The sequence below is a fragment of the Salvelinus namaycush genome, chromosome 2 (genome assembly GCF_016432855.1).
Source record: "Salvelinus namaycush isolate Seneca chromosome 2, SaNama_1.0, whole genome shotgun sequence".
Taxonomy (NCBI): Eukaryota; Metazoa; Chordata; class Actinopteri; order Salmoniformes; family Salmonidae; genus Salvelinus; species Salvelinus namaycush.
In genome coordinates, this window is record NC_052308.1 from 8,650,243 (window position 1) to 8,670,472 (window position 20,230).

Genomic DNA, 20,230 nt, shown 5'->3' on the forward strand with positions numbered 1-20,230 from the left:
ATGAGTTCTCAAGAACAAATGTTTTGAAAATATTCTTTATCCATTATCCATTGAGATCATACAAACAGAATAACAGCAATTATTGGCAAAACATTACAGTGGAGGTTGGGTCTGAAGGATCCATTTTCGATGTTTACTAAATTAAAAATTATACAATGAAGAGAGACAAGCTAGCAGAGAGACAAGCTAGCTGCAATCAGGTCAGTGTGGGACAAGCGGGTGGACCGCCTTCCACAGTTTTTCAACCCTGGGCCCAACGTTACTGTTGATGTGCAGCTTATGCAATTTAGGAGCCGCTGCCCTTTCAGGCAGCACATATTGTCTAAATATGGAATCAAGATCTGGGCTGACTGTGATGCTGCTTCATCATATGCGTGGAACTTGGAAGTGTATACGGGGAAGCTCCAACCTCAGCTGTTGCATACATGGAATAGGCCTATCAATTCCTCTAAGTTTGTGTTCACGGCTGACACGTGCCTAGTGTCCTACGTGCCAAAGAAAGGCATACATGTTGTACTCATGAGTATGCTTCATAGGAATGAGAGAATCTGTGGCCAGGAACATCAAAATACAGAAATCTTAATGGATTACAATGCCACAAAGGAGAAGTGTATCTACTTTAATGAGAATTAATGCCATGGTTGTCACGCCCTGACCATAGAGAGCCCTTGTTTCTCTATGGTGTAGCAGGTCAGGGCGTGACTAGGGGGTATTCTAGTTGAATATTTCTATGTTGTGTTCTAGTTTAATTCTTCTATGTTTGTGTTTTGTATGATTCCCAATTAGAGGCAGCTGGTAATCGTTGTCTCTAATTGGGGATCATATTTAAGTAGCTATTTATCCCACCTGTGTTTGTGGGATATTGTTTTGTGTTTGTGGATGTGCACCACGTAGTCACGTTTCGTTGTTCGTTTATGGATTTATTGTTTTTTGCTTTAAGTTCCACTTTGAAATAAATATGTGGAAATCAACATCCGCTGCGCCTTGGTCCCGTTCTTACGACAACCGTGACAGAATATCCCACCAAACAAGGACCAAGCAGCATGCAACTATGGTAAAAATAAATTGGACCTGGGAATAAATCATGGAAGGACAGGAGACCCTTCCTTGGCAGGAGTCGCAGAGGACGCAAGAAGGACGGCGACGACGCCGGGACCGAGGCCACAGAAACACCAATATTTTTTGGGGGGGGGACACATGGAGCTGGTGGCTGAGCAGAGGGAAGAGCCAGAGAACATCTGGGAGGAGATAGAGAGGTGGTTGGTCGACCTGGGAGTCGATGGAACAGTGTGAGGAGGGATACCGGAGAATGGAGTTGGCTAGGAGTATGCGGCAACGCAGGCGTTTGGAGGAGCGTGTCATCAGTCGGGTGAAACCTGGGCCGGCTCCACGCATCTGGCCTCCAGTGCGCCTACCCAGTCCGGTACGTCCTGTGCTTGCTACCCGCACTCGTCCTGAAGTGCGTGTCACCAGTCCGGTGCCCCCTGTACCGGCTCTACGCTCTAGGTCTCCAGTGCGCATTCACAGTCCGGTACGTCCTGTGCCTGCTCCCCGCACTCGCCCTGAAGTGCGTGTCACCAGTCCGATTCCCCCTGTACCGGCTCTACGCTCTAGGTCTCCAGTGCGCATTCACAGTCCGGTACGTCCTGTGCCTGCTCCCCGCACTCGCCCTGAAGTGCGTGTCACCAGTCCGGTTCCCCCTGTACCGGCTCTACGCTCTAGGCCTCCAGTGCGCATTCATAGTCCAGAGCTTCCGGAGACGGTTCTCAGTCCAGAGCTTCCGGCAACGGTCCCCAGTCCAGAGTTCCGGCGACGGTCCCCAGTCCAGAGCTTCCGGCGACGGTCCCCAGTCCGGAACCTCCTGCGACGATCCACAGTCCGGAACCTCCTGCGACGGTCAACAGTCCGGAACCTCCTGCGACGGTCAACAGTCCGGAACCTCCTGCGACGGTCCACAGTCCAGGACCTCCTGTGACGGTCCACAGTCCGGAACCTCAAGCAACGGTCCACAGTCCGGAACCTCCAGCGACGGTCCACAGTGCGGAACCTCCAGCGACGGTCCACGGCCTGGAACCTCCAGCAACGGTCCACGGTCCGGAACCTCCAGCGACGATCAATGGTCCAGAGCTTCCAGGCAAGGCGTCCAGTCCAGCTCCAGGGCAGGAGCCTTCCTCTGCGCCAGTGGCTAGTCCAGGCACGGCGTCCAGTCCCGCTCCAAGACAGAGCCTTCCTCTGTGCCGGTGCCCAGTCCAGGCACAGCGCCCAACCCAGCTCCATGGCCGGAGTCCTTCTTTGCGCCGGTGCCCAGTCCAGGCACGGCGTCCAACCCAGCTCCATGGCTGGAGTCCTCCTTTGTGCCGGTGCCCAGTCCAGGCACAGCGTCCAACCCAGCTCCGTGGCCGGAGTCCTTCTTTGCGCCGGTGCCCAGTCCAGGCACAGCGTCCAACCCAGCTCCATGGCTGGAGTCCTCCTGTGGTTATTACTTGAGTCCCACAATCACACCGGCATGATTTAGTGCTTCAAAACCCTTTTAAACCATGTGTGTTTACAGATTATTCAATTTCTTCTGCATCCATAGATACCAATTATTAGTCTGTGTGATTAATGGTGGCTGAGCTAGAGCGGTGTTTGTGAGACATGGGTGGATCCCGAAGGGGCCCGGGCCGGGTCATTTGACAAAAGCGTCAGTAGAGACCGAATGCTTAGCCCAACAAACTATCTATGAAAAGCTGAGACTCTCACGAACACGCAGATGTAATCTCTATGACGCTCACAAACAACATAAGAGTCGTTATAAGATAATGGGTTCTTCTGCATTGAAGATCATAGGAAATCCCAGGACATAGTGTCTATAATACTGTAATTAGCTCACATAGTTGCTGTCATAAACTCCAAACAGTTGTCGCTGACCAGTTGGATATTCATTTCCCACTGAGCAATTATAGCATTCTTCTCAATTCATATTTAGCGGGTTTTTGCTTGGCTGACTTTTTCATTTTTTTATTGCACACCATTGTTTGTTGTTACTGTACTAATACCTCTTGCTAATCCCAGAACCATGAATCAGTAAGGTAGAGTAAAAACTGGGGGAAAGACATAAGCTGGTATTGTGCCCACAGAACAGTTTGCGTCCTATGCCCAGACCAACCACAACATGAGACAAGACAGGCAGTGTAAGCAAAATAAATCCCAGTGAGGTAATGGGAGTAGACCAGGGCACAGGGTGTGTCTGCTGCTGCACCACTGGCTGTTATTCAGGTGTAGCTTAACCGTCCTCATATTTCAAACATCATTTGTCTTTAGGCCTCACAGAGTTGCATTTCCCATTTACTGATTTGCTACCTCTGCCAATGGTTGTTAGAGTTGTGTTAAGTAAAGCATGCATTCACACAGTACTGGCATTGGCACTGGTAACATCAGAAGTCCCTGTGATATACTAGTGCATGTCCAGGGGGTGTACTTGTACATCAGGCTGCATCACACTACCGAAATAGGAGATCATAGGCTCCTATGATCATAGGCTCCTGCTCCTATGAGCCAAGACTCATGCAAGGCTACTTACTGGTATCATCTTAGAAAACAGCACAGAAAAACTAACAAGCATAAAGAGTTCTCATGAACAAATGTTTTGAAAATATTCTTTATCCATTACTCAATGAGATTATACAAACAGAATAATAGCAAGTATCTTTGGCGATACATACAATACAGCATCTGAATTCAAATACACAGAGGTGACTAAAACAAAAAAAACTAAATTCAGCCGTAGACAGAAAATTGACCGCAAGAAGCCCAAACAGATCAAATAAAAACTGAATAATTCCATACCTTGCTTATGTTTGTATACAATCAAATACTGTATGTCTCTCTATTATTCATGGGAATACTTTGGAACAGATTTCCAAAATAAAAAAAATAAAAAAATGGTACAGTATTTTATGGACAAAAATTGAAAAAATAACAATATATATTGGGAGATCTAAACCATACAGGCACGGACAAAAGAATACATGTATCAAAAATGCTTACAGTATGGCTGTACTATACAGAAGAACATAGTAGGTTAAACATTAGTGACAATCACAATATTTTTGTTTTGTGATGTGCTTTGTGTGTGCTGTAGCAACTGTTACTTAGTGGACTATTCTAGCTTAATAAATCTAATGAAATGAGTTACAACATCTGATCATTAGCTTTCAGTAGCTTTTGGGTAATCAACCATAATTGTCATGCAAGCTAAGGGGGCCTATTCAAGCAATCCCAGTAACTAGCCATTACCAAAACAAAATCTACATGTTTACAGTGCAAAAGAAAAACAAATGATTTCTAGTAAAAACAAGAGCCCAGAAACCCCCCAGAAATACAAAACCTTTATACGGACGTAAGATGGATAACACAATTTAACATAACAGATGGACAATCTGACTAACTTGAATGTGTTTTGATATCTAAAGTAAACATTTAGTAACCATATAAACTGGACACAGTCTGACATGTACTGCAGTAGGTGTATAGTCCATAAGTACATTGGGAGGAGGTGATGTGAGATCCATGCCAGCTGTCTTCTTGTTACTCAACGACCTGCACAGACCTGTGAGCCACGCTGGTGATGTCATTCACAAAGGAACCCTTATTCATCCCTTGCTGTAGGACAAATTGTTAAATAGACATTAGAATCCCCCCCTTGATACTGATTGTTTTCCTAAATAATGTCATGGTAACAGTTTCTAGCTCACAGCAGGTTTCTCACTAAGTGAAACTGAAATGTCAAGCAACTGAGGTAAGAGATCTAGGCAAAACTATGTTCAGTATCAGGTAAGCATTAAAATACAAGGGATAAGGTGTCCTGCGTGAACAGATAAGAGTCTAACACTGTGGTGTGAACCTGTATCCTTAGATTCCTTGGCTGTACCATTGCAGCAGCTCTACAGCTCCTGTGTACATACCATTGTTCAGGTGTACCGTATACTGTATTCGCCCACCAGACAGAACATAATCCCTCCATTCATTCTCCACTGTTGTAAACAAATGCCTGATCGGGGTGTGGACTAGGTTCTTACTACTGAGGAAACAAATGGCACACCTCGCCTAATGCAGACAGATACCAGGGATCTCTACAGCTATAGAAACAGCAAGTAGAGACAACATCAGCCAGCCACACTGAGTCATCCTCCTCTGGGGAAGGAAGGGGTGAAGAGTGATCATAAAGATACCTGTCTTTGTCCTGACTGAGCCTATTCATCCTCCTCTGGGGAAGGAAGGGGTGAAGAGTGATCATAAAGATACCTGTCTTTGTCCTGACTGAGCCTATTCATCCTCCTCTGGGGAAGGAAGGGGTGAAGAGTGATCATAAAGATACCTGTCTTTGTCCTGACTGAGCCTATTCATCCTCCTCTGGGGAAGGAAGGGGTGAAGAGTGATCATAAAGATACCTGTCTTTGTCCTGACTGAGCCTATTCATCCTCCTCTGGGGAAGGAAGGGGTGAAGAGTGATCATAAAGATACCTGTCTTTGTCCTGACTGAGCCTATTCAGATCCTCCTTTCACACAAGAGTTATTGCCTCCATTGCAAATACTCTGCAACCTAATAACGTTGTCTTCGCTGTCATTTTTCAAATGCATTGAAGCATAAACTGATAGATAAAATGCAATAGCTCTTGAAAAAAAAAGGTAAATATCTGCAACAGGGATATCCCATATTACTATGACAGAATTTGTTTGAAATATTGGCTTACCTTTTTTAGGAAACTCTGTATGTCCTTCTCTGACCAGAGGCTGTAGAGGAGCACACCTGCAGCTTTGCTTGCCTTTGGGAAAAGCCTACCAAGAGAAAGAACCATCCCTGTAAGGCTGGAGTACTCTGAACCATTTCCCTCAAAGTCAAAGCTCTGTTATCTGAATTCTTTGGAAAGTCCCCAAAGAGGCTGTCCACAATTGTTAGATTTTGCAAATGTTTTCTTTACATAGAGCAGATCTTGTACTTTTTTGTTATAAAATATAATGAGCAGGCCTTACCTGTTCTTGCTCAGGTCGTTGAGTGAGTTGACCAGGTTGTTGCTCAGCAGGCGCTTCCCCAGCTCAGGCTCCTTCATCAGAAGACTGTGGCTGGTTTGGCACGCCATGGCCAGGGTGTCGTCAGACTCTGTCCCTTCCTTGGTCCATGAGCTGAGGACGCCAACCAGGTCTGGGAACGTCTGTCGGGCTTCAAGACACATCCCATTAGGTCATTCACTTCCCGCAAACACACTCTATGAAGTGTTGCTAACTTGACAACAAGAACAAAATGTTAAAACTAACACAAACTCAGGTCAGGTATAAATGAAATGTTTTCTTTTCTTGTTTAATCCTCTCTGAAAATAAAAGTGGCAAAATTGTATAGCTAACCTGACCCTGCTGGATGTTTGCTCTCAATGCAAACTAAACCATTATTGAAACAAGATAGCCTAACATTCTAGGTTCCATCCATTTCACTATGAACATGGTTAAGATTGGTGTCCATGCTCACCCATGATGCTCTGAAGGCGTTGGTTCTTGGCTAGGTTTGACACCAAAGCCACAGCAGTCTTCTGTAGGCTGGGGTTGGGAGATTGCAGCAGGCGAGAGATTTCAGGCAAGCCGTTCAGCTTCTGGACAATGTTCTGGCTCATCACTCTAGAAACCTGTGAACACACAGATGAGGGTCTTATAACGGGTCTATGAAGGGATTCTAAAAACATTTGGGAGGACCATGATTTGAATCGTTGTTTTTCTACACACATTTGGTGCATGTTTTTCTCTATACATTTGGTACATTTAAAATAATTTTTGTGTGAAAATAAATAATGAAATAAAGAGTAAAAATGCTGTGTCTTTCGTACAATGCCTTGGTTAGCGGTGAGGTTCTGCAGGGCTCCACAGCAGGCCTCCAGGGTGTCTTCTCTCTGGCTGGACCTCAGCAGAGACAGGTAACTCTGCATGGTCTTAGAGTGGAAGAGCCAGCCCGCTCCTTTAGGATGCTGCTCCTCCATCACGGGGTAGTCAAAGTGACTCTACAGGAGTGAAAGTTATTATCAATCATCTGATTTTTTGGGGTGTTCAGATCTATGTTGGAAGTTGATGTACACAACATTTGTGTGTTTTAAAACATTCAATACTGTGCAGTACACGATGATGTCATTGTGTATCTATGTACAGTTTCCACCCATCTCTCTCCTCTCTCCCTTGATGTCATTAGACATATATGCCTGTCTCACCTCCTGCTCCTGGATCTTGCTGCTCTGTTGGCTGAAACAGCCAATGGGGCCGGTCTCAGCGGAGGCGTTGGCCCGGCTGACGGTCCCGGCCAGGGCAGTGATCCGGCTGAACAGGGCCGGGGCCTCACTCTCCAGCTGGAAGCTCAGGTTGTGCAGGACACAGACACAGTTCTCCACAGACTGGCACAAACAGACACAAAATAACAGGTTTGGTTAGTTTGCATTAACCTGTACCTACCATACACATGTCCATAGTATTATTCTTCAAACGCCAAGTTAAAAAGTAGGTATCAAGAAAACGTAAGCAATGGAGAAATGTATCCCATGATATTTTCACATGCAGGTAGAACTTATATTATTTGGAATTCTGAAGAATGGCATTCCATAAATGCATCATCACTTATTTCAACGTTATTTTAAGATATTTAATGTTGCACGCCCACCTTGTCATCTGGCCTCTCTGCAGCTACACAATCCTGGACGTAACTGCCCAGAGAGTCGATGAGGCCTCGACAGTTACGCATGGCTTGCCTGTTGCTTTGCGTCGCACAGCTCAGATTTCTGTTGGAAAAGTTCAACTAGTCTTGTCATGCATCAGGTAAAGGCAGGTCAGCGTTGTGTAGTCTGACAGTGGAGGACATGACAGATTAGAACAAATCCGTACTTTATCATCCATTTGTGCCATTCACCCAATCCTCTGAGACAGCACCGACAAGTTGTCGGCTGGGAGCAGTCTAGAGTAGGCTACTGGTTCAGTCAGTGCAGTGCCCCTGGAGCAATTTTGGTTAAGTACCTTGATCAAAGGCGCAACAGCAGTAGATAGTAGATCCTCCTCCCATTGCCAGTTCATAAGTTTGTCTTTGTAACCTCTGGGCTAACTGCTAGTATACAGTAGATCTGTGCAGTGTGCACCCCTGGTCTACAGTATTGATCGATGTGTCTCACCGTAGACATGCTGTAGCATGGTAGAAGACCTCTGGGTCCAGGTTCTTGTTGGTCTCATCTACTCCTCCTGTGTAAGGTACTACCACAGTCTCAGTCAGAACAGGCAGAGCGCTACGCACAAGCTCTGGCTTCAGACTGTCTGCAGACGACAGGTTCCAAAGGAGACCTGGAGAGACAGGACAAAGTTCAGAACCTCTGAGTTCAGTGGCAGAAGAAACAGCAGTTGTTCAAATAACTGATTACCTCTAATGCTACTACTGTGACATGATCATGGATCTTTGCCAGCTCAACTCAAACACAAAAATTCAACAAAAGCAATACTAGTTAGCCACACAGTGCACATTGATCAAACTGTCATGACAGGGCATGGCATGTACTTTCCAATGCATAACTAGGAGAGAGAACAAAAACAGGCAATCCCTGTGAGTCTCCAGGACCAGGGTTGACAGGCAATATGAGGTGTTTCAGTGCTTCAATCTACTACATCTCTGTCATTGTCACTGTACAGCATAGACACTGTAGCTACGTACTGTTGCTAGTCAAGAACCAGGGTAAATATTTGATAGCATTAGAGCCAATTTATAGAGCATGGCTTCAGGAAGACAGAACAATAGTGAGAGCAGGATGCTCTATCCTCTAGAACAGCCTATTGTGAGACATCTCACATATCAAGTTTCACTGGTACAACAGCACACCATAGATCATTTGTGTGACTGACAGCAAGAACTGATTAGGATTAAGGTGACAGGGTTTAGTGAGTGTTTCCCTGGGCTTTGTGGCATGAATGTACTTAAAGCAGAAATTAGCAGTTGAAACAATAACAAAGCGTATTCCCCGCCCCTGTTTTGGTAAAAAGCAGAGGGATGGGCTGGGAAAATATGACCAAAATAATAGACATAATAGAGCTATGGATACAAGGACTGTTTTAACCATGTTTTGAGGCTATATGGTGCTTGTTTTACTTTGTCTACAAACACTGGAGTAAAACAACCATGCATTGTTGGGTATGATAGGGTACGACAGTTGAACTAAGCTCATGACGCATTTGTAAGTTATATTCTTCATGAATCAAAGGTATATCATTAATTTAGATGTCCAAAAATGGATGCAGAAAATGCAGATTGCCCCTTCAATTTAAAATGCACATTTTGGCATCAGAAAGCAACACAAGCGTGTTTCATAACCGCTTGCATTCACACACTGGTGCACATGTCTGCCAACTGTCAACTGTCTATGATGTCACTAGACAGAGAAGTGTTGAGTATAGAAAGAGAACAGTCGTCTGTACCTGTGAGTTGTTTCTGTGTCTCGGTAGAGTCTGTGTCTCGGAGCAGGGCTAGGGCCTCAGTGATGCCCCCACAGCGCTGGACCTCCTCCTTGTTGCCCGCATCTTTAAAGGCAAGGTTCCGCAGGGCGGCCGAGGCTGTCTGTTGGACCTGGGGACTGGGACTCTTCAGCAGGTTCACCAGAGGAGGGATCCCTTTGAGCCGCAACACCTGAGAGACAAGTAAAGCTGTTAAACGTCCTAACAGGACAGTGTTGTTAAGTCCGGGTCCTGGACACCCACGGCTGTGTCCTTACCTCCTGCTTGGCCTTGTCCTCTGAGTAGGTAGAGTGTTGGATGAATGAGGCGCCATAGTGCTGGTAGTTCACATCTCCACTGGACAGGTACTGCACCGCCTCCGTCATGGTAATATCAGCAAGCTGGCCATCATCATTCATCCTGTTGGGAAACCCCATATAGGTAAACTACATGACCATAAGTATGTGGACACCTACTCGTCGAACATCTCATTCCAAAATCATGGGCATTAATATGGAGTTGGTCCCCCCTTGCTGCTATAACAGCCTCCACTCTTCTGGGAAGGCTTTCCACTAGATGTTAGAACATTGCTGCGGGGACTGGCTTCCATTCCAACGGACGAATCTGGGTTTAGCGGATGCCAGGAGAACGCAACCTGCATTAATGAGGATCAGACACTGACGTTGGGCAATTAGGCCTGGCTCGCAGTCAGCCTTCTAATTCAACCCAAAGGTGTTAGATGGGATTGAGGGCAGGGCTCTGTGCAGGCCAGTCAAGTTATTCCACACCGATCTCGACAAACCATTTCTGTATGACCCTCGCTTTGTGCACTGGAGCGTTGTCATGCTTAAATAGGAACGGATTTGGAAGTAGGAAGTACAGAATCGTCTAGAATGTCAATGTATGCTGTAGCGTTAAGATTTCCCTTCACTGGAACTAACGGGCCTCTCCCGAACCATGAAAAACAGCCCCAGACCATGATTGCTCCTCCACCAAACTTTACCGTTGACACTATGCATTGGGGCAGGTAGCGTTCTTCTGGCATCCGCCAAACCCAGATTCATCCGTTGAACTGCCAGTTGGTGAAGTGTGATTCACCCCTCCACAGAATGCGTTTCCACTTCTCCAGAGTCAAATGGCAGTAAGCTTTACACTACTCCGGCCAAAGCCTGGCATTGCACATGGGATCTTAGGTTTGTGTGTGGCTGCTCGGCCATGGAAACCCATTTCATGATGCTCCTGACGGACAGTTCTTGTGCTGAAGTTGCTTCCAGAAGCAGTTTGGAACTTGGTAGCGAGTTTTGCAATTGAGGACAGACAATTTCTACGTGCTACACGCTACCGGCGGTCCTGTTCTGTGAACTTCTGTGGCCTATCACTTCGCGACTGAGCCGTAGTTGCTCCTAGACATTTCCACTTCAAAGTAACAGCTCTTACAGTTGAATGGGGCAGCTCTAGCAGGACAGACATTTGATGAACTGACTTGTTGGAAAGGTGACATCCTATGACGGTGCAATGTTGAAAGTCAATGAGCTCATTCTACTGCCAATGTTTGTCTATGGAGATTGCATGGCTGTGTGCTTGATTTTATACACCTGTCAGCAAAGGGTGTGGCTGAAATAGCCAAATTCACTAATTTGAAGGGGTGTCCAGATACTTTTGTCTATACAGTGCATTCAGAAAGTATTTAGACCACTTCCCTTTTTCCACATTTTGTTACATTACAGCCTTATCCTAAAAAGTATTAAATAAATTGTTTTCCTCACCAATCTACACAGAATACCCCATAATGAAAAAGCGAAAAGAGGTTTTTAGTTTTTTTTTAAATGTATTAAAAAAAATGAAATATTTTATTTACATAACTCTTCGTACCCTTTGCTATGAGACTTGAAATTGAGCTCAGGTGCATCCTGTTTCCATTGATCATCCTTGAGATTTTTCTACAACTTGATTGGATTCCACCTGTAAATTGTACGAAGAGTTGTAAATTCAATTGATTGGACATGATTTGGAAAGGCACACACCCGTCTATATAAGGTCCCATAGTTGACAGTGCATGTCAGAGCAAAAAACAAGCCGTGAGGTTGAAGAAATTGTCCATAGAGCTCCGAGACAGGATTGTGTCGAGGCACAGACCTGGGGAAGGGTAACAAAACAGTTCTGTAGCATTGAAGGTCCCCAAGAACACAGTGGCCTCCATCATTCTTAAATGGAAGAAGTTTGCAACCACCAAGACACATCCTAAAGCTGTACGCCAGTCCAAACTGAGCAATCGGGGGAGAAGGGTCTTGATCAGGGAGGTAACCAAGAACCCGATGGTCAGTCTGACAGAGCTCCAGAGTTCCTCTGTGGAGATGGTTGTCCTTCTGGAAGGTTCTCCCATCTCTGCAGCATTCCACCAATCAGGCATTTATGGTAAACTGGCCAGACGGAAGCCACTCCTCAGTAAAAGGCACATGACAGCCCACTTGGAGTTTGCCAAAGGGATGTTTTTCAGGGACTGAGAGACTAGACAGGATCGAGGGAAAGATCAATGGAGCAAAGTATAGAGAGATCTGTGATGAAAACCTGCTCCAGAGCACTCAAGATCTCAGACTGGGACGAAGATTCACCTTCCAACAGGACAAGGACCCTAAGCACACAGCCAAGACAACGCATGAGTGGCTTCGGTACAAGTCTCTGAATATCCTTGAGTGGTCCAGCCAGAGCCTGGACTTGAACCCGATCGAACATGACTGGAGAGACCTGAAAATATCTGTGCAGCGACGCTCCCCATCCAACCGGACAAAGCTTGAAAGGATCTGCAGAGAAGAATGGGAGAAACTCCCCAAATACTCCCCAAATACAGGTGTGCCAAGCTTGTAGCGTCATACCCAAGAAGACTCAAGGTTGTATTCGCTGCCAAAGGTGCATCAACAAAACCTGTTATTGCTTTGTCATTATGGGGTCTTGTTTGTAGATTGATAAGGGGGAAAAAACGATTTAATGCATTTTAGAATAAGGCTGTAACGTAACAAAATGTGGAAAAAGTCAAGGGGTCTGAATACTTTCTGATTGCACTGTATAGTGTATCAACAGCTGTTCAGAAACATTTGAAAATCAACTCATCATCAAACCCCAAAGCAGCATTTACACAATATCTCACATTCACTCATTGCACTCACCCTGCTTCAATCTTGCTCTTGCCCGCTGATATCTTGGGCTCGGCCATGGAGGGGTTCGATGGTGCCCTCTCAATACGAGTTTGGCTGCTGGTAATCTGGCCGCTGCTTTTCGTCTGACGGGTGGCAATCAACTGGCTGTGCTTTTTCTGCACATCGTTGCCATTGACAATGACCTGAGAGGGGGCGTTGCCGTTGGAGATGAACTGGCTGTTGCCCCTCTCAGTAAGGAAGAAGCTGGATCTGTTGGATTGGAGCTGCCGGGCGGGGACCGAGGACTGCAACTGCTGCAGGGCTGAAGCCGGGGCCTGGGCAGGGCGCTGTGTAGTGGTGGGGAAGGGGAAGGGGTCCATATCAGGCACACTGCGGCTGCTGTTGCGCTGACCCCTGGCTACAGGGGGACTGAGAGGGAATCGTCTCTCCCATTGGCTGGAGCTGCTCATGTTTCTCTGAACAGTAGATCCCTTGGAGGACAGTACCATTCGCTTGGTGCTCTGCTCATGGCTGAGCTGCAGAATAAAGTCATTTTAGTAAATGCTAGCAGACACTTTGGAATCAGGAATATTGCAACACTTTCACCAGCACCTGGCAGCAAGTAGCGTAGCTGTTAAGAGCGTTGGACCAGTAACCGAAAGGTCACTGGTTTGAATCCACCTCCTAGAGGTGAAAAATAAAAACATCCATTGATATGCCCTTGAGCAAGGCACTTAACCCTAATTGCTATGGGTAAGAGTGTCTGCTAAATGACTACAATGTAAATGTAGCACTTACAACTTCATTTGAAAATCATAATATACACAAGGTCAATCTATTGTTATTGATAACTATTGCTTTGTCTAATTGGCAGAGGGGCAGTGGGAAAACAGAAACTCCAAAGCTGGTTGGAAACTTGGCTCGGACCAGATTTCAGTTCAGAGTACTCATAATGCCTCATCTATGTGAAAGTACATGATTAAGACAGAGGTGTGTGTTACAACAATGAATCAGATGCCACTATGAGAGGATGCCTCTCTCTGGAGTTGTGCTGGAGGGAGAGCTGCTTGGAAAGAGCAATATTCCCCATTCTTCTGGTGACTGGGCAGAAACTCACATGTTGACTCCCAGTCCTGTGGTTAGTCAGTCATCTGCAACACCTGCTTCTACCTGACTACTCTCATGACAGAATGTTCACATAAATCTAGTAGCTGGTCACAGTGGATATAGTTCTGGGTTCCCGGGATTAGTCTCAGACAGACTACCCCATCACCATGGCATTGCTTTCATATTAAAAGCCATCACTCATTAGGAAATAATTTTATGAGATGAACACTGATGCTCACTATAGTCTCCAAACGGTATACTGCTAAATACAACTGATAAACCTAGCACAGTTATCAAAAACATGGGGCAATATATTTTATCTTCGTATGTATGTGATGTGAAAATGAAAAGGAAAAGCTTCATACCGTTCTAGAGAAGCCATTTGTACCATTCGAGAAGACAATTCCATTGGGACTGGTAGGTGACTTATTGGAGTCAGTGAATACGCTGATGTACATAGGACCTGTGGAAAGAAACATGAGAGATTGTAAATGACACTTATTAAAAGCTGTGTAAATATAAGTTATCACTGTAAAATATTGGGTGTAACACTGTAAATTAATTATATTTTTTACGTGATTGAATAGACGCCAAGAAGCAAGTCTCCAAGCCGTAATGATTCATGGTAATGCATGTGAAATCTTAAATTGTCTGTGTGAACTGTTAACCCGCCGTTCAGGGGCGGGTTCTACTAGGCTAACAAATGGAATTGTTTTAAGATGGTCATACCATGGATAATTTAGGTATTTGATTTTGAATTTTAGGACACATTTAGGTATATATACAGTATTTTTTTTTTTTTAAATGTAACCTTAATTTAACTAGGCAAGTCAGTTAAGAACAAATTCTTATTTACAATGACGGCCTACCCCGGCCAAACCCAGACTACACTGGGCCAATTGTGTGTCGCCCTATGGGACTTCCAATCACGGCCGGAAGGGATGTTCTAGTCCCTGGATTCGAACCAGGGACTGCAGTGACGCCTCTTGCACTGAGATGCAGTGCCTTAGGCTGCTGTCATCAAGGCAAAGGGTGGTTACTTTGAAGAATCTAAAATCTAAAATATATTTTGATTTGTTTAACACTTTTTTGGTTACTACATGATTCCATGTGTGTTATTTCATAGTTTTGATGATGTCTTCACTATTATTCTACAATGTAGAAAATAGTAAAATAAAGAAAAACCCTTGAATGAGTAGGTGTGTCTAAACTTTTGACTGGTACTGTATATTTTTTTAAATAAAATATTGAATTTGGCCTTTACTTCTATATATCATAGAAACGCAGTAAATAGGACATCAATAATTAGCAAAACAGAGAGTCAAAATAATGCATCATAAGGAATAAGGTTTTGAAGTGTCTGTCCTATATATAGGAGATATAAGAAAGCTCGGGAAATATTTTTGTTTCATTTGTATGGGTTGTATGAGTCCCGTTACACTAGTGTCATATTTCATAGGCCAAACCGTTCTCATGCTCGAGACATTTTCGCGAGAACACCGATTTTCGGGATGTGACAGAAATCCGACATAGCCAATGCAAAAAAACAGATATCTCTAGTTTAAATTGACCAACGGGCAAAATAAATAGTCGAATATGTTCCATATGAGCCTGACAACTAAGTATTCTACCTATTTGCTGTTTTGACAAGATCAATTGATTGGTATTGTACTCCTAACGTCATTGTCATGCAATCCACAGTGTTTTATGCAGCTTTTAGATAATGAAAAGGGAACTATGCATTGTAGCGAAATATGTATTGTCGCTCTGGATAAGTGTCTGCTACAAGGCTAAAATGTCATATAAAATTATTTAGCTATAATAGTTCAGTCATATAATTGGTTATTTGTTTTATGTTTATACATATTTGTCCTGAACCTGCTTTCTTTAATGTTGTTTTATTGTGAGAGCTCTGGTGAGTACTTTTTTATTCAATGTAGGCCACTTATTACATATGAGAAATACAATTGAGTAAGATTTCCAATGTAGGCTACTTAATACATATCTTAGTGAATTGTATTTCTCATATGTATTAAGTAGCCTACATTGGAAATCTTAGTCAATTGTATTTCTCATTTCCAATGTAGGCTACTTAATACATATGAGAAATACAATTGACTAAGATTTCCAATGTAAACTTCTTATTACCTACATTTTTTTTTTACCAGAGTTGTGGATAACCAACTGATAAATCCTATTTGTCTAATGATTATTATCTCGTTATGGCAATTGATTACATTTCCTTTTGAACATTTAGAACAGGACTGAGTGGTGACAAACAAATGAATATTTTGGGCATCAATAGGCCTAAATATAATTATGAGATTATAGACTGTTCTTTAGCCTATGTTTAATATATTAAAATGCCACATGTTGCACTTTGTTTACTTAACAGAGTTAACAACAGTGGAGTTAATGATATCTAATGTATGGGGGTTATTAATTTACTCATGAATAAATCATTAACAACAATGCAAATCTAATGGGGGTAAGTCAAAACATATTAAACCATAACCTGATTAGGCTTTAGGTCAAATAAAATAGCATACAAATAACGTAATACGTTTTTATTCTAATAATGATGCTTACTCGTTGGCGATTTCGTTGGCAACGATAAAGATCCATTTTTACTGTACTTCGACTTGCCCCTCTTAATGGTTTGCACCTGATCCAAGACACGCTGCTGTTTGGACCGAAGTTTGTTATCGGACGGCAAAGCAAGAGATGTCTCCTCCACATTCCCAATGGACATGGCCGATTTCAACGGGTCCATTGTCATCATGAAGGTCTGTTTCCAGTTGTAAATCCAAAGTGTTATGGTTCGTAGCCTACTGTACCTTGCTCAGTACAGGTGGCGTTTGTACAGGCAATCTATTATATGAAATGCGCACTTTGCCCTGCCCTCAACAATGAACCACGCCCATTATAAATAATATACACAGTTGTCTGTGTCTGATATGAATGTTCATATTACTAGTAATGATTGGTCTTCCTGTGCAGCTACTGTCCAGTGATTCTGTAGAAGACTATAAAATATAAATGACTCAACCCCATCATAGCGTGCTCTGACAGGTAGCCTACTTCTCCTCAGACATTCCAGCTGAGCTCATGTCATGTAACCACTGAGGGAGCTGCTGAATCCTCCCCGGCACATGCTCTTTTTTGTAGCCCTTTTTGACCCTGTGGCCTCATGGGTGTAATTGTATTCATATTTTTAAGAATTTCATAATTAATAAACATTTCTAAAAAGCTGCGAGTCAAACGGTTTTGTAATATTTTAGTCTTCTGTGATGTATATAAAGTGTAATATTGGGATGCAAACTCAAAATACATTTCAACTCTACATCTGACATTGTACAGATGTCTTATTTTTTAAGCCCATAACCATGTGTGTGAGGAGTATATTTTTGATTCAAAATAGATTGGTTTAAGACTGCCAAGAATCACTCTGTGTGAACTTGATTTAGCCCACTGCAGTAGAATTTTGACCTCTGAAGATCATAGGCCTATTGTTTTCTATTTTCTTGTGTGCAAATATTATTTTTATATTTTACCCTACAGCACTGTTTCAAATGTTGAAAAAAAAAAACTGAGAGCTTGAATGACCCTACAGTTGTAGGCCTATAACAATACAATAATAAAATGTTGATATTAAAATCACTGTATTGATGAATTGCATACAAGGTACAACTGAAGTGTAACTTCCGCTTTTAACCCAACCCCTCCGAAAGACATACAGTGCCTTCAAAAGTATTCACATCCCTTGACTTTTTCCCCATTTGTTGTGTCGCAGCCTGAATTTAAAATGGATAACATTTTGATTATGTGTCACTGGCCTATACACAATACCCCATAATGTCAACGTGGAATTAAGATTTTAGAAATGTTTACAAATTAATAAAACATTTAAAGCTGAAATGTCTTGAGTCAATAAGTATTCAACCCTTTTGTTATGACAAGCCTAAATAAGTTCAGGAGTAAAAATGTGCTTAACAAGTCACATAATAAGTTGCATGGACTCACTCTGTGCGCAATAATAGTGTTTAATATGATTTTGGAATGACTACCTCATCTCTGTACCCGACACATACAATTATCTGTAAGGTCCCTCAGTCAAGCAGTCAATTTCAAACACAGATTCAACCACAAAGACCAGGGATGTTTTCCAATGGCTCACAAAGAAGGGCACCTATTGGTAGATGGGTACAAATAAAAAGAAGGCATTGAATATCCCTTTGAGCATGGTGAAGTTATTTATTACACTTTAATGGTGTATGAATACACCCAGTCACTTCAAAGATACAGTCATCCTTCCTAACTCAGTTGTCGGAGAGGAAGGAAACTGCTTAGGGATTTCACCATGAGGCCAATGATGACTTTAAAACAGTTACGGAGTTCATGGCTGTGAAAGGAGAAAACTGAGGATGGATCAACCGCATTGTAGTTACTCCACAATACTAACCTAAATTATGATTGAAAAGAAGGAAGCTTGTACAGAATAAAAAATATTCCAAAACATGCATCCTGTTTGCAATAAGGCACTAAAGTAAAACTGCAAAAAATGTGGCAAAGAAATGTACTTTATGTGCTGAGTACAAAGCGTTAGGTTTGGGGAAAATCCTACACACAACATTACTGAAAACCCCAATTCATATTTTCAAGCATGGTGGTGGCTGCATCATATTATGGGTATGCTTGTCATCGGCATGGACTAGGGAGTTTTTCGACTGCTATTATAAAGGTGAGATAGACAACAACTGGACTGCTATTATAAAGGAGAGATGGACAACAACTGGACTGCTATTATAAAGGAGAGATAGACAACAACTGGACTGCTATTATAAAGGAGAGATAGACAACAACTGGACTGCTATTATAAAGGTGAGATAGACAACAACTGGACTGCTATTATAAAGGTGAGATAGACAACAACTGGACTGCTATTATAAAAGAGAGATAGACAACAACTGGACTGCTATTATAAAGGAGAGATAGACAGCACCTGGACTGCTATTATAAAGGAGAGATAGACAACACCTGGACTGCTATTATAAAGGAGAGATAGACAACAACTGGACTGCTATTATAAAGGAGAGATAGACAACAACTGGACTGCTATTATAAAGGAGAGCTAGACAACAACTGGACTGCTATTATAAAGGTGAGATAGACAACAACTGGACTGCTATTATAAAGGAGATAGACAACAACTGGACTGCTATTATAAAGGAGAGATAGACAACAACTGGACTGCTATTATAAAGGAGAGATAGACAACAACTGGACTGCTATTATAAAGGAGAGATGGACAACAACTGGACTGTTATTATAAAGGAGAGATGTACAACAACTGGACTGCTATTATAAAGGAGAGATAGACAACAACTGGACTGCTATTATAAAGGAGAGATGGACAACAACTGGACTGCTATTATAAAGGAGAGATAGACAACAACTGGACTGCTATTATAAAGGAGAGAGAGAAAACAACTGGACTGCTATTATAAAGGAGAGATGGACAACAACTGGACTGCTATTATAAAGGAGAGATAGACAACAACTGGACTGCTATTATAAAGGAGAGATAGACAACAACTGGACTGCTATTATAAAAGAGAGATAGACAACACCTGGACTGCTATTATAAAGGAGAGATAGACAACAACTGGACTGCTATTATAAAAGAGAGATAGACAACACCTGGACTGCTATTATAAAGGAGATAGACAACAACTGGACTGCTATTATAAAGGAGAGATAGACAACAACTGGACTGCTATTATAAAGGTGAGATAGACAACAACTGGACTGCTATTATAAAGGAGAGATAGACAACAACTGGAGTGCTATTATAAAGGAGATAGACAACAACTGGACTGCTATTATAAAGGTGAGATAGACAACAACTGGACTGCTATTATAAAGGAGATAGACAACAACTGGACTGCTATTATAAAGGAGAGATAGACAACACCTGGACTGCTATTATAAAGGAGAGATAGACAACACCTGGACTGCAATTATAAAGGAGAGATAGACAACAACTGGACTGCTATTATAAAGGAGAGATAGACAACAACTGGACTGCTATTATAAAGGAGAGATAGACAACAACTGGACTGCTATTATAAAGGAGAGATAGACAACAACTGGACTGCTATTATAAAGGAGAGATAGACAACAACTGGACTGCTATTATAAAGGAGATAGACAACAACTGGACTGCTATTATAAAGGAGAGATAGACAACAACTGGACTGCTATTATAAAGGTGAGATAGACAACAACTGGACTGCTATTATAAAGGAGAGATAGACAACAACTGGACTGCTATTATAAAGGTGAGATAGACAACAACTGGACTGCTATTATAAATGAGATATAGACAACAACTGGACTGCTATTATAAAGGAGATATAGACAACAACTGGACTGCTATTATAAAGGTGAGATAGACAACAACTGGACTGCTATTATAAAGGAGAGATAGACAACAGCTGGACTGCTAT

At 42.8% G+C, this 20,230-nt stretch overlaps 1 protein-coding gene across 1 annotated transcript; it reads right to left on the reverse strand.

The window, feature by feature from the left end:
* Positions 1–3,622: 3,622 nt before the first annotated feature.
* Positions 3,623–13,123, reverse strand: LOC120020313 (plakophilin-1-like). The gene is made up of 11 exons (XM_038963890.1): positions 12,645–13,123; positions 9,759–9,900; positions 9,466–9,673; positions 8,178–8,343; positions 7,676–7,793; positions 7,233–7,412; positions 6,858–7,028; positions 6,506–6,659; positions 6,016–6,202; positions 5,736–5,820; positions 3,623–4,644 (listed from the first exon to the last, which is right to left on the reverse strand). The coding sequence occupies exons 1-11, from the start codon at positions 13,121–13,123 to the stop codon at positions 4,570–4,572; spliced, it is 1,965 nt and encodes a 654-aa protein (XP_038819818.1). The 3' UTR covers positions 3,623–4,569.
* Between the last annotated feature and the right edge of the window lie 7,107 nt (positions 13,124–20,230).